Here is a 16,296-nt window from a genome sequence, read left to right on the forward strand (position 1 = left end):
TGAAAATCATCCAATTTATGAAGAATCCCACACGACTGACAGAAAAAAGAAGAAAATTATGGTAAAATATAACAAAAAAACCCACAAAAAAACAAACAAAACAAACAAAAAAAAACCCTGATAATTTGTTGGCATTTATATGGAGCTTAGCTTATAGTGGCTTCCTGCATAATTAACTTTGAACCAGAACACGCACCTGACAACCAGTGAGGTCATTCAGCAGCAACGCAGGGTCGACTTAAATGGGTGCCCCGATGGCGGACCAACACGGACAGAACCTACAACAGGCACTTGAACTGCGACACAGTGAGTCAGTGTGCGGCCGAGCTTAAGAACTCTGCCGAAGAACATACTGAGAAAAAGACAGTTCAGAAGAAGAAGAAGGAGGAGGAGGGGGAGGTGGGGGAGGAGGAGGAAGAGGAGGAGGAGGAGGAGAAAAAAGAAGAAGAAGAAGAAATGAATGAGCAACTACGATTACAAAATCAGAAAAAAAGATCTTTTTTTTTATCATACCAAACATGACTTTACGCAGTACATTTCATGATAAGAAGCTCTTGAGAACGGCACAACCGAGTCTATCGATGGCATTATGAAGCAATATAATCTTCACATTTCGCGTGCACAATAAGTTATACAAGTTATACCGTGTGAGGGAGTTCAGCGTAGCTTTCGACCCAGTTTTGGGCATCACATCGGAAATACCCAGTGTATTAGTCCCCCTACAACTATGTTAAAGCTCTGTAACAAATTGTTTGGTGCAGATGCAGATGCTTTTTCGTCTGTTGCGTCAATCACAACGTCATTTTAATTAAGGCGAAAAACATCAACACCACACCCTCAACAACAACAGCAATAACAAACTCCAGCCTTTAACAGTAAAGAAAAAGAATATAAAGCAACACCATTGATTTCAAACTCATGACACAATATAGCAGTCAGTCTTGCTCAGGCGCGTTCCAGAGAAGTTTTCGAAGTTGTGATGACATGTTTCTTAGCGCTAATACTTTGCAAAACGAAAATTAACATTGACAGACTGACCCGATTGCTTATCTGTGAAAAAAATGGTCACAACACCAAAGTTTCAAACTGTATCGTATCTACACACATTATTGTAGGTGCTTCAAATAAAGATGAACACACACACACACACACACAGACACACAAATAAGATACCCTGTCCTGTTCTTCTTGTAAGAGCGTGCTTGTTGGTTTTGTCCAGGTTACACTGAGCAGCCGACCACGATCGAATATTTCAGCAAAATAAATATTCATTCGTTTCAATTATCCAATCCCAGATTTTGAAAAAAAAAAGACAAGAAAAAAGAAAAAGGAAAAATAAATCAATTCCATACAAAACCTAAACAAAAGAAGACAATAGAGAGAGAGAGAGAGAGAGAGAGAGAAAGAGGAAAAATAAATCAATTCCATACAAAACCTAAACAAAGGAAGAAGACAAAATAGAGAGAGAGAGAGAGAGAGAGAGAGAGAGAGAGAGAACCAAAACAACAACAACAACAAACAACCAATAACAACAGAGGTTTGATGGACAAGCTGACATGTCACCTCCCAGACGGGCCTCATGTTTGTTCAGTTGACAGAAGAGCCGAAAGCGACAGGAAAAACACAGCACGTGATAATCGTGCTCAAGGGAAATAAGAATAACACGGGCGATAAATTGCAACCCCGTTGAAAGTGGAGCCCTATGGAGGACATACAGAGCCACACACACACACACACACACACAGACAGCAGTGGGTGGGGGTGGGGATGGGGAGATGTCAGGCTGCGAGGAAGTGGCCTGGGGTGGTGTGGTGTGGTGGAGGTGGTGGTGGTGGTGGAGGTGGTGATGGATTTGCACATCTCATCCGCGACAGAAGAAGAAGAAGAAAAAAAAAAAAAACACCAACCTCATACAACTACAAACAAATGAACAGGCGTGGAGGGGGATACATGAGACAACCATCCACACAATTTCCCCGAAAACCACACAAGGGAAGGGAATGGAGGTTGGAGTGTTTGTTGTTGCGTGTGGGAAAGGCTGGGAAAGTGGCGGGAATGGTCAGGGGAGGTGGGGGAGTTTGGGGGGAGGGGTGCGGGGGGGGGAGGGGGGGGGTTGGGGGGGGGGAGAGGAGAGGAGGGGGGATTTGCAACTGGTCTCCGACCCCCCCTCCCCCCAAAAAAAAAACACACAAAAAAACCAGGAGAAAGAGAGTGAAAGAAAGAGAAAAACAACATCGATAACAAATACTGGAAAAAGAAAAACAACAACAACAACAAACCCCCACCAAAAACAAATAAACAAAAAAAAAACCCAAAATAAAACCCCAAAACAACAAAAAAGCAAACAAACAACAACAAAAAAAAACAAAAAAACCCAAACAAACAAACAACAACAGCCCAGCATACAGGCGGTTACAGGGAGATAGAGATCAACACGATTTTAGGAAAAAAAACAACAACAAAAAATAGACCTCTGGGATTCGGGAAAAATCCTGAGTGAAAAAACGTTTCTGTGATTGTTTGGATTTGGCGTCTGGTAGTTTGTGGACCTTCGCGCGTGCGCGCGCTTGTGTGTGTGTGTCTGTGTGTGTGTGTGTAAACTTAACAGGTATTTGGTTCCATTTTGTTTAGTACAGTTGTTCCTGAATGTGCCTGTATCTATAGGTTGATACTGCAACAGCGAGTCGTTTTCAGACAATGCAAACGCTCATTCAACACTAACATCTTGCATGCACGTATATTGTCCATCAATAGAGAAGCAAACAGATAATGATGATAATAATAGAAAAACAACCTGTAAGTGAATGGATGAGTATTGATGTAGAGAGAAGGGAGAAAGAGAGAAAAGTACATACATGTGCAGAAAAAAAACAAGATAAAAGAAAAAAAGGCGAAAAAAGACAAGACCAAAAAAAACCTGAAAAAATACAAGAAAGAAATAAAGAAATAAGGAAAAGGCAAATAAAAGAAAGTGTGGAAAACATAGGAGAACGGAGGCCCCTAAAAAAAAAAGTCCTTTTTTTATTTTATACATTCGCATAATTTCGTTCACCGAAATATCACAAAGCCTAAATAAACAGTGCCACAGGTAACACGTAACGACAACGTTCAACAAAATAACAAAGCGTGGATAATTCTGTCTAACGGGTTTTGCAACGATACTGACATCAAAGCTGTTTACAAGAACTGTTTGACTGTTTCGTTTTCACTGTAGCCAGCGTGTGGATAGAACGCTATCCATGCTGTAATACATAGAAAAACACAGCTACAAACATACATAGTTTGTGGCAACAGACATGGTGCTGGAAAAGAAAGAGATGAAAAAAAAGAGAAAAAAAAGTGCACATCCCTGCTCTGACCAAGAATGATATATTGGAGATGATTATCTGTAGATGATTTAGGGCAAGGAAATAACGTTCTCAGTCAAACTTGCCTGAACAAACACATACAAAAAAACAAAAACAAAACCGTCGTGTGAAGAGAGAGAGAGAGAGAGAGAGAGAGAGAGAGAGAGAGAGAGAGAGAGAGAGAGAGAAGTGTCTTTGTGTGCGTGTGCGTGCGTGCGTGTGTGTGTGTGTGTGTGTGTGTGTGTGTGTGTGTGTGTGTGTGTGTGTGTGTGTGTGTGTGTGTGTGTGTGTGTGTGTGTGTGTGTGTGTCTGTCTGTGTGTCTGTCTGTCTGTGTCTATGTCTATATGTGATCTCTCAAGCATCATCATATTTATTATTTCTTTTGATGATAATAATGATTTTCTTGTATTACAGTGCCTCCCACAGAAGGGGGTAAATTCCCGAAAGTTTGATTGATCACGTCATGAAAACAACATCATCGCCATAAACAACAACAACAACAAAACACGTTGCTGATTGATGTTATCACGCCAGTCCTGCACGCTAGTTTCAATCGCTTTAAAAAAAAAAAATTATTATCATTAAATCTTATTTTATTTCTTTTTACTTTTTCAATCCCTCACAGAACCAAAGGGGTCTTCATCCTTTCTTTATTTAGAAACCAGCTCCATCATGACGAGTCTGATGACCACATCAGTACAGATTAACCCATTCCATTCCCAGATCAAGGACGTCTGAAAGGTTGTGGGTGATAAAGTTCTCATGGACTGGGAGAGCGTGATGCTCTCCCTGTGTTCTTGTAGGTGTTAGTTTTCTTCCCCTAAGCGAAGTCTCACCACAGGGTCCAGCAACGATAATTATCTGCTTGTATTTTTTTTCTCCTTTCCTTTTCTTAAACTTGCTTTGGACTGCTCATCCCACACACAGTCGCACCATTATCGTTATCTCTTTTATATATCGGATCATTAATGAACTTTAATGACGTTCGTGTTAGTATCATTGTTGTTATGGCGATTTTTTTTCTTCTTCTTCTCATGTCCATGTCATATCTGAACAATGACGCATCAGAGAGTTCAATGTTGTTGGTGTTTTTTTGATGTTTGTACTCGGAGAGAGAAAGGAGAGAGAAAGGAATATAACAATAATTGTTACGGCGTCCAGAGAGGTACAACAACACCACTTTCACAGGGGATGTGTGACGTCACTACAACACCAGTCCTCTTTCACAGGGGATGTGTGACGTCACTACAACACCAGTCCTCTTTCACAGGGGATGTGTGACGTCACTACAACACCAGTCCTCTTTCACAGGGGATGTGTGACGTCACTACAACACCAGTCCTCTTTCACAGGGGATGTGTGACGTCACCACAACACCAGTTCACTTTCACAGGGGATGTGTGATGTCACTACAACACCAGTCCTCTTTCACAGGGGATGCGTGACGTCACTACAACACCAGTCCTCTTTCACAGGGGATGTGTGACGTCACTACAACACCAGTCCTCTTTCACAGGGGATGTGTGACGTCACTACAACACCAGTCCTCTTTCACAGGGGATGTGTGACGTCACTACAACACCAGTCCTCTTTCACAGGGGTGGTGACGTCACTATAACATGTCCGCTTTCACAGGGAATGCGTGACGTCACTACAACATCAGTCCACTTTCACAGGGGTGGTGACGTCACTATAACATCAGTCCACTTTCACAGGGATGCGTGACGTCACCACAACATTAGTCCACTTTCACAGGGGTGGTGACGTCACTACAACATCAGTCCACTTTCACAGGGGTGGGTGAAGTCAACACCAGTCCACTTTCAAACGAAACGTGAAGTCACTACAACACCAGTCCACATTCACAGGGGTGGTGACGTCACTAGAAGACCAGTCCACTTTCACATGGATGCGTGACGTCACTACAAAACCAGTCCACTTTCACAAGGTGGTGACGTCACTACAACACCAGTCTTCTTTCGCAGGGATGCGTGACGTCACTACAACACCAGTCCACTTTCACAGGGATGCGTGACGTCACTACAACACCAGTCCACATTCGCGGGGGATGCTGTGCGTGACGTCACTACAACATCAGTTCACTTTCGCAAGGGATGGGTGACGTCACTACAACACCAGTCCTCTTTCACATGAGTGCATGAAGTCACTGAGTAACCCCATCCAGGCACTGCAGTTTATGTCCTACCGTGTACACTCCAACAGGTGTGCATGTGAACCCATTCTCTTCAGAAAATGTTACATGTTCAGCATTAGTGTGTGTGTGTGTGTGTGTGTGTGTGTGTGTGTGTGTGTGTGTGTGTGTGTGTGTGTGTGTCTGCGTGTGTGTGTTTGTGCGCGCGCACGTGTGTGTGTGTGTGTGTGTGTGTGTGTGTGTGTGTGTTTGCGTGTGTGTGTGCGCGCGCACGTGTGTGTGTGTGTGTGTGTGTGTATGCATGTGTGTGCGTGCGTGCGTGCATGTGTGTGTGTGTGTGTGTGTGTGTGTGTGTGTGCGCGTGACTGAAACCTCACTGAATGACACAGGAAACGAATGACGAGCGCCCAGTTGCAGCTGTCAGTCGGCTCTACCCAAGTAGGCAGCACGTTGTGTAAAAAAAAAAGAAAAAAAGAAAAAGAAAAAAAAAGAAGAAATAGACTCCGTGTTTGTAAAGCGCTAACAGCTTGGTCTCAGACCGAAGATTGGCGCTATATAAGTATCACAAATCATATCATATCATGCCATAATTATCATGTCAGACAGAAACAGGCGGCGGAGACCAGAATCAACAGCAGCATCAACACCTGATCGATACCCCATCAAGATGTTGATCTGCATCTTTATGTACGACTTGACGTTTATTATCATAACCCTTCACCCACAAACACTCCGAAGTATTTCCAAAAGAAAAAAAAACGTTCATCTCTTCTTCTACAAGTAGAAACATTCTGCAAAAAAAAAAGTCTTGATGTACCTTGGATAAAAAAAAAAGAAGAAAAGACAAAAGGAAGAAAAAAAGAAGAAGAAAAAAAAGTTACTGAGAACGTTTAATTTTCTCGGTCCTCCAAAAAGTAAAACGATTTAGTAGCGACGTAATGAATAATGTTCATGTTGTGGAGGTTTGTCATGAAACGACCCGGAGGTGCTGAGTCTGAACATGAAGGTTCTGGATGTCTTGTGTGTGTGTGTGTGTGTGTGTGTGTGTGTGTGTGTGTGTGTGTGTGTGTGTGTGTGTGTGTGTGTGTGTGTGTGTGTGTGTGTGAGTTCAAAATATTCCCCAGAACGGGAGAATGACAGCAAAAAGCAGTGCCGCAAAAAACAACCTCCCCCCACCACCACCCTACCCCCACTCCCCCCCCCCAAAAAAAAAGAACAAAGAGAAGACCACTCTGTATTACATGGTGTGAAACTGTGTCTCTGGCTTTTTCACCAGTGATCCACGCGGCCCAATATATTTCTTTCACCAAGAAAGCGTAAGCATTCATTTTCTCTCGAAGACAGTGATGGCGGAGGAAGGGAAATCGATTTGAATAAATGCAGGCTTGTTGACTCTGCACCTAGAACGTTGGTGCAGAGTGCGAAGGTTCCCCCCAAAACATTACAGATGAAAGATAACATGAAGCAATAAAAAAAAAAGGAAAAAAAAGGGGTGGGGCACTGAAACATCAAAGCCAACACCGCAATTGTCAGCAAATCGCACATGAAGAAATTGATATTTTGGCCATTTTGTTACCGCCTTCATAGTAAAAAAAAAAAAAAAAAAAAAAAAAAAAGAAAGAAAGCTCGTGACCACGATTATAATGTAAGAGGAAGTCTTCAAAAAAAAAAAAAAAAAAAAAAAAAAAATCGCATTACTCAGAAAGTCACTTCTCTCAGATACCCTACCCCGCCCTCCTACCCCCTTCTACTCCCCCTCCACATCAGTTAGGTCACACTGTCCTGTCACCGCACACACACACACACACACACACACACAGAGAACACGCCCATCCCCGCAACCACCCTCTCCGACTGACCAACCACCACCACCACCACCCACACCACCACCCCTAACTCCCCCCCCCCACCTCACCACCCCAACCCTAACCCCAACCCCCACCCACCACGGACCACAGTCACCACCAAAACGGCCATTAAAAACACAGTCCCGGCGGAAGCCTTTCCGGCGGAAGGGGGTGCGGAGGCGGGGAAAAGGCACCGCTTGTAGATGAAGCCTTCCGCGGGCCTGCAGACATGCTCCTTGTGGCAGCAGTCCTCGGTCTTGGTGCACATCTTCCAGTAGGGCGAGCAGCACTTGAAGTTCTGGCACTCCAGGTTGTCCCCGCAGTGGTAGTCGAAGACGCAGCTCTCCGCCAGCCCGCTGTGACGGCAGCGGTAGTTGGTGCCCTCGTGGGCCCGGAAGCAGGACTTGCTGCAGCACTCCTGGTTGGAGTCGCAACCCTCGTTGGACCAGCTGCAGGCCAAGGCTGCAACACAGGACACAGCACAATACAGCACAGCACAGCACAGCACAATAAATACAACACAATACAATGCAATATAACATGCTGCAGAACAATACAACACAATATCTCCCTGCACTGTCTGGGTGAAATTTTGTCTGAGGCATAGAAAAAGAAAATCAACATATAGATTTTTTTTCACATTCCAAGATATTTACTTTCCTTCGAGGACACACACACACACACACACACACACACACACACTATCAAGTCACAGTCCAAGATATAGGCTATATTTTCCTTCGAGGACACACACACAGCCCACCACCCGAAATAACAACATTCTGATTGTTGTTTTTGTCGACACAACGCAGCAAAGCTGACCGGTAAGAAAGAAATTCAACAGCACAAACATGTCTTTCAAAACTGAAACACGAGAAAAGCGGGCATTCATATATTCTCTGCTAACACAAAAACTTGACTCACGCACTCACATACACGTGTACACACTCTATAACCACCCACCAGCCCTCTCCTTCACGCACACACACACACACACACACACACACACACAACACACACACACACAACACATACACACACACACACACACACACAAACACACACACACCCACAACACATACACACACACACACAACACATACACACACACACACACACTATCACCCACATTCCCCCCCCCACCCCCCCCACACACACATCCATACACACGCACACAATATCACCCACCAGCCCAAACCCTCACACACACACACACACAATATCACCCACCAGACCCCCCTCCACACACACACACACACAAACACAAGCACGCACGACACTACATATCGGCATACAACAGCGTGCCAGCAACATTTCACAACGAGACAAGATGAGTGTGACATTAGCACCACCGTGATGATAGCACTTTGCAGAGATAATCGTAATGATGATGGAGACACTTTCAAACGATCACACCTCCATGATGATAAATTCATTGGCTGATAGGCGAACACCCTGTACATCCCCATGATGATAAATTCACTGACTGAAAGGCTAACACCCTCCACACCCCCCATGATGATAAATTCACTGACTGAAAGGCTAACACCCTCCACACACCCATGATGATAAATTCACTGACTGAAAGGCTAACACCCTTCACACACCCATGATGATAAATTCACTGACTGAACGGCTAACACCCTTCATACCACCATGATGATAAATTCGCTGACTGAAAGGCTAACACCCTCCACACACCCATGATGATAAATTCACTGACTGAACGGCTAACACCCTCCACACCCCCATGATGATAAATTCACTGACTGAAAGGCTAACACCCTTCATACCCCCATGATGATAAATTCACTGACTGAAAGGCTAACACCCTTCACACACCCATGATGATAAATTCACTGACTGAAAGGCTAACACCCTTCACACCACCATGATGATAAATTCACTAACTGAAAGGCTAACACCCTTCATACCCCCATGATGATAAATTCACTGACTGAAAGGCTAACACCCTCCACACACCCATGATGATAAATTCACTGACTGAAAGGCTAACACCCTTCACACACTCATGATGATAAATTCACTAACTGAACGGCTAACACCCTCCACACCCCCATGATGATAAATTCACTGACTGAAAGGCTAACACCCTCCACACCCTCCCCATGATGATAAATTCACTGACTGAAAGGCTAACACCCTCCACACCCCCATGATGATAAATTCACTGACTGAAAGGCTAACACCCTTCACACCCCCATGATGATAAATTCACTGACTGAAAGGCTAACACCCTCCACACCCCATGATGATAAATTCACTGACTGAAAGGCTAACACCCTTCATACCCCCATGATGATAAATTCACTGACTGAAAGGCTAACACCCTCCACACACCCATGATGATAAATTCACTGACTGAAAGGCTGACACCCTCCACACCCCATTATGATAAATTCATTGACTGAAAGGCTAACACCCTTCACACACTCATGATGATAAATTCATTGACTGAAAGGCTGACACCCTCCACACCCCATTATGATAAATTCATTGACTGAAAGGCTAACGCAAACAACATCGACGACGACTACAACGACGACGACGACGATGATGATAATAATAATGATGATGATGATGATACTACTACTACTACTACTAGTACTACTACTGCTACTTCTACTCCTACTACTACTCATAATAATAATGTCGAAGAAAAAGAAGACAAAGAAGAAGACTGTGAGGATGAGGATGCGGATGATGAAGAGGATGAGGATGAGAGAGGGAGAGGGAGGGAGTGGGAGAAGGAAAAAGAGATAGAGAGAGATAGAGAGAGGGAGACAGAAAGACAGAGAGACAGAAAGACAGATAGATAGAGGGGGAGGGGGAGGGGGAGAGAGATGGAGAGAGAAATGGTGGGAGAGATGGAGAGAGAGAGAGAGGGGGGGGGCGGGCGGGAGAGAGATAAACAGACGCATGGAGAAAAACAGAGGGTGAGAGAGAGGGGGTTTGGGGGGGGGGGATGGGAGAGAGTAAGGGAGAGAGAGAATGACAGAGAGAGAGAGAGGGGGGGGGGAGAGAGAGAGACAGAGACAGGGAAGAAAGTGAGAGTGATAGGGAGAGAGAGAGAGAGTGAGTGATAGAAAGAAAGCGAGAGAGCGGGAGCGAGGGAGAGGATGACAGGGAAGGAGAGAGAGAGAGAGGGGTGGAGAGAGAGAGAGAGGGGAAAGAGAGGTGGGGAGAGAAGGGGTGGTGGGGGGGGGCGGGGAAAGAGAGAGAAAGTGTGGGGGTGGTCGTGGCTTGATGCATCAGAACTGATAATGACAGCATCGGAGCGAAAAAAGCGGGAGGGGAAAAATCAGCGAAACCACAGTTCAGAAAAAAAAGAAGAGAGAACAGAAAAAGAAGAAGAAGAAGATGATGGTGATGATGAAGAAACTAAAATAATCTCACGTGATCGTATTAGGAAGCCACACATATACATTATCTCCTCCATTTTCGCGTTCCTCAACCCCCCCCCCCCTTCCACTTTACCCCCCCCATGTCCACCTACTCCTTCCATCATTATTCGCCCCTTCCCCCCCACACACCCCCACCCCACTTCCCCCTCCCCCTTTTTTTGTTCTTCCTTTCATTTCCTTTTATTTTACTTCTTTTGGTTTCCATTGTGCCAGCTCATGTGTCTTCTCAAAAATCTAAGTGACACATATATATTGTAGATCCCTACAACAGAATCGCTGCAGCAGAGCAACGCAGACAGGCCAGGAAAAGCAGTGCCAGCAAATCCCCGACAGCCGGCCACCATCCCCTGTCCACACTGCGTCAGAACCTTCCGGGCGCGGATTGGCCTGACCAGTCATCAAGCGCACCCACAGAGCCCAACCCACCCACCCCCCAGGATGACTAGATGGTCCTCGTCGATCCCGACGAACGAACCACGGATCCCTATCTCAATATCTATGTCCCTCTTTTTTTTCATATCAAAGAAAAACAGAAAGAAAAGACCAACGAAACAAATTCTGTTACAAAAAAAAAGTTAGCGTTGGTTTCTCTTTCATTTGACTCATTTTCTTCATATAATCTTTTGACACAAGTGATCTCTCATAGTTCAAGACCTCTGGTATCATTGTTTTTCAATTAGAGAGAGAGAGAGAGGGGGGGGGGAGAGGGAATGAGAGAGAGAGAGAGAGGGAGAGAGAGGGTGAGGGAGGGAGAGAGAGAGACACACACAGAGAGAGACAGAGAGATTGATATATAGAGAGAAACAGAGAGAGAGAGAGATAGACAGACAGAGACAGAGATAGGGAGAAAGAGAGAGAGCATGTGTGAGAGAGGGTGAGGGAGGGAGAGAGAGAGAGAGACAGAGAGAGAGAGACAGAGAGAGATATATCTAGAGAGAAACAGAGAGAGAGAGACAGACAGACAGACAGAGACAGAGATAGACAGGGAGAAAGAGAGAGAGCATGTGTGTGTGTGGTGTGCGTGCGTGGGTGTACACACACACACACACATATACATATATATATATATATATATATATATGTGTGTGTGTGTGTGTGTGTGTGTGTGTGTGTGTGTGTGTGTGTGTGTTGTTATTTTTAGTGAAGATGTGGATCACTCAACACTCTTTGACACCTCCTTGAAACTGAAACTGAAACATAATCTTCCAAAAGACTCTCGAACTGAGATTGAATGGAGGAGTCAGGGACTCAACACAACAACACAATAAAAAAAAAACAAACACAGCAACAATGTTGAAGGCTTATCAGCGAAATGATACTTCACAAACAAGAAAAGCAATCATCGGATAGAGCGTTTCTAGATTCTGCTAAACACACACGTACACACACACACACACACACACACACACACACACACACACACACACACACACACAGAACTCAGAACTCAGAACTCAAAACGTTTTCTTATTCAAGGATTAAGATTTTAGGCATGGCCTATTCTTGCAATCTGTCCTTGAGAGACAGCGACAGAGACAGTGATACAGAGAGAGAGAGAGAGAGAGAGAGAGAGAGAGAGAGAGAGAGAGAGAGAGAGAGACAGAAAGATAGAGAGAGACAGAGAGAGAGAGAGACAGAGACAGAGAGAACGAAATATAAGAGTCGTTTTTGACCGTCATTCTCACAAGCTGTTAACTCTACCTAAACTCTTTGACCTTTGGTGGAATAAGATCCGTGTGTTGCTTTTTGCGTAATTAACTTAAGTGGTCAAATCAAAAAGAGGCAATGAATTATAAAAAAAAAAAAAGAAAGAAACAAAGATTAAGTCTAAATAAAGGTGACCGTCAACTTATCTCTGGCGAGGAGCAAGAGTACATCAGTGAGAAGTATACTCGTCAGCAGAAGTCTTCGGGTTAAGATTAAAACCAAAGGTTTTCAAAAAAAAAAAAGAAAAAGATCTTTAATATGTTATAATGGCACAGCGAAAAAAAGCTGCTTTGTCTGGAAGAAAGGGTAAGTCTGATAGACGTCTTGACTTTTCTTCTTCTTCTTTTTTTTCTTTTTATCATCATCATCATCATCATCATCATCATATTATGATTATGATTATGATGATAATCATTGCTATTTTCATTACTATTATTATTGTTACTGTCGTCGTCGTTGTTGTTGTTGTTGTTGTTGTTGTTGTTATTATTATTATTATTATCATTATCATCATCATCATCATCAATTCATTTTTTTGTTTATTTATTCATTTGTTTATCTATCCATTGATTCATTTATCAATTAGGTGTCTCTCTCTCTCTCTCTCTCGCTCTTCAGACATGCTTATCCCATTATCAACAGCATACACACGATAGTACGATGAAAGTTCTGGTAACACAACAATAAAATATGTTTGGGAAATGAGAAGCAATCTGTAACAGTTTCAGTTTCAGTAGCTCAAGGAGGCGTCACTGCGTTCGGACAAATCCATATACGCTACACCACATCTGCCAAGCAGATGCCTGACCAGCAGCGTAGCCCAACGCGCTTAGTCAGGCCTTGAGAAAAAAAAAGGGTGAATAAATAATAGATAAATAAAAAAACAAAACAAAAAAACTACTACCACTACTAATAATATGTATAAGGCACAAAAACTTGATGAAGTCAACTATAAGCGTAAATAAATAAATAAGTAACAAGTACTAATTACAAAAAAAAAACAAGCACTGTCATCGTCCACATGGCGTAAATGTATACGGAACCAACATTTTTTTTTACATACAGGGCAAATTATCCCCCCATACCCCACCCCCCTCCGCCCCCCACCCTGAACGTCTTCCAGCTTATACGCTGGCTTTACAAACAACGACACACACACACATACAGAGAGAGAAAGAAAGAGAGAGAGAGAGAGAGAGAGAGAGAGAGAGAGAGAGAGGTGCACACACACACAGACACACAGATACAGAGAGAGAGAGAGAGAGAGAGAGAGAGAGGCGCACACACACGACACACAGATACAGAGAGAGAGAGAGAGAGGGGGGGATAGACGCACGCACACAGACAGAGAGAGAGAGAGAGAGGGGGGGATAGACGCACGCACACAGACACAGAGAGAGAGAGAGGGGGGGATAGACGCACGCACACAGACAGAGAGAGAGAGAGAGGGGGGGATAGACGCACGCACACAGACACAGAGAGAGAGAGAGGGGGGGATAGACGCACGCACACAGACAGAGAGAGAGAGAGGGGGGGGATAGACGCAGGCACACAGAGAGAGAGAGAGAGAGGGGGGGGATAGACGCACGCACACAGACAGAGAGAGAGAGAGACACACACACACACACACACACACAGATACACAGGCTCACGGACAAATAGACAGAGAGACAGAGACAGAGGCAGAGAGGCAGACAGCTCACCTATTTTTCCCCCCAGCTCCTTCATTTGATTAAGAGGGAACGAAGAATAAGACAGCTGAATAATGAAGGAGCACACAAAGAGAACGAACTGTAGAAAAAGACGAAGCAGAAGCCGAGGACAGGAGATGAAGGGGGGTAGGGGTGGTTGGGGGTGCGGGGGGAGGGGCTGGGGGGTGGGAAGTGGGGGGGGGAAGGCACACAGGGTGTTAAGAAATGAGGAAGGAAGAGAAGAAGAAGAAGAAGAAGGGGGGTAGAGAGAGAGAGAGAGGGTGGAGAGAGAGAAGGGAGAGAGAGAGAAAACAAGAGAGGAATAATATATGAGGAGAACTGGATGTTGTGAAGTGGGAGGAGGAGCAGGAGGAGGAAGAGGAAGAGGATGACAACGACGACGAAGAAGAAGAATATAACTATAATGATGATAATGATAATGATGATGACGACGACGACGAAGAAGAAGAAGAAGAATATAACTATAACTATAATGATGATGATGATGATGATGATGATGACGAAGAAGAAGAAGAAGAAGAAGAAGAAGAAGAAGAAGAAGAAGAAGAAGAAGAAGAAGAATATAGCTATAATGATGATGACGACGACGACGACGACGGCGACGATACAAACAACAAGAACAAGAACAAGAAATAAAAGAACAGCATGAAGAAGGAGAAGATCAAGAAGAGCAAGAACAACAAGTACAAGGACAAGAACAAGAATATGACGGATGACGACAACGATGACGACGACGAAGAAGAAGAAGAAGAAGGGGAAGATAATGATGATGATGATGATGATGATGATGAAGATGATGATGAGGAGGATGATCATGATGATACGAACAAGAAGAACAAGAAAAAGAACAACACGAAGAACAAGAAGAACAAGAAAAAGAACAACACGAAGAACAAGAAGAACAAGAACAAGAAGAATGAAGAGAAGAAGAAGAACAAGTAAAAGAACAAGAATAAGAAAAACAAGAATAAGAACAAGATGAGGAAAAAGAACCGGAAAAAGAACAAGAAGAAGTTGAGGAACAAGAACAACAAAAAAGAAAAACAAAGAAACAAAAAAACAAAAAGCAACAACAACAACCAAATAAACCACCAAGATGAACAAGAGAACGAAGAGAGGCTGAGAGTGCTGAAGAAATATTATAATTTTGTCCAACATTTTGATTCAAATGTAACGTAATGATAGACATACAGACATATGATAATAATAATAATAATATTGATAGTAATTGTGTATTAACTGAACTCATGAAAAAATCGTTGTTTTATTTATTTATTTATTTATTTTTTTTAAGTACAAACATATTATTTCTATTTTTAGTTAAAAAGATTCATATTTTCCCTCGCATTTTCCATAACTTTTTTTAAAACCATATTGTCGTGTATACATTTTTATCCATTTTCGTGGGTACTTTTGAAAACACATCCATCAAGACATATGAACAAAGAAAAAAAGTGCTATTTCAAGACCCAGTGTCTTGCAATATAGTAGTTAACTAGTTTAGAATAATAAGAATTCATAGACAAGGAAAAAAAATCGATCTTTGCTCTCGTAAGAAAGAATTCATAGACTTTGCTCTTGTTTGTTTGATTTCTTCTCTACATCTGTGAATCCATTTAAACGGGAGTATTATAAAATGACAACAATGTGTTCCACAGATCGCTCTCTGTACAAAGAATACCCCCCCCCCCCTCTCCACCCCCACGTCCCACAATGTTTCAGTTTCAAGGAGGTGGAACATTAAGTCAAGGCAGAACAATGACATGTCGATTTGCAGGCACACGTTTTGTAAAACCAGCCACCAGCCAGCGAATGTCACTGCTTCAGCTTCCATTGCCAGGCTGGGAGAAGTGTCAGAATTTTGTGGGCGTCCACCTAAAAGAACCGCCAGAACTGTAACTCGACCATCGATGTTTTAATTAACAGTGGACATGCGGTGACCATTTCATGGTTCTCCTGGTCAGCAGAGACGCCACGGCAGAATAACGGTTAGACTCTGGACCTTTGATCCAGTGTTCATCAGTGATCAGGGTTCGAGGCCCCGTTTCGGCATGGTGTTGCGTATATTGAGAATGACACTCTACTTCTATTTTTCCACGGGGCTG

The 16,296-nt window shown here is 43.5% G+C and overlaps 1 protein-coding gene across 1 annotated transcript in view; it reads right to left on the reverse strand.

Annotated features, from left to right (window-relative positions):
- Positions 1–212: 212 nt before the first annotated feature.
- LOC143290103 (uncharacterized) overlaps positions 213–16,296 on the reverse strand; it is a 101,168-nt gene continuing 85,084 nt past the window's right edge. The window contains exons 2-3 of the mRNA XM_076599391.1: positions 7,454–7,809; positions 213–278 (exon numbers count right to left, since the gene is read on the reverse strand). Coding sequence (XP_076455506.1) covers positions 213–278; positions 7,454–7,809 — 422 coding nt within the window. The remainder of the gene's footprint in view (positions 279–7,453; positions 7,810–16,296) is intronic.

This window comes from Babylonia areolata, chromosome 15, assembly GCF_041734735.1.
Source record: "Babylonia areolata isolate BAREFJ2019XMU chromosome 15, ASM4173473v1, whole genome shotgun sequence".
Classification (NCBI taxonomy): Eukaryota; Metazoa; Mollusca; class Gastropoda; order Neogastropoda; family Buccinidae; genus Babylonia; species Babylonia areolata.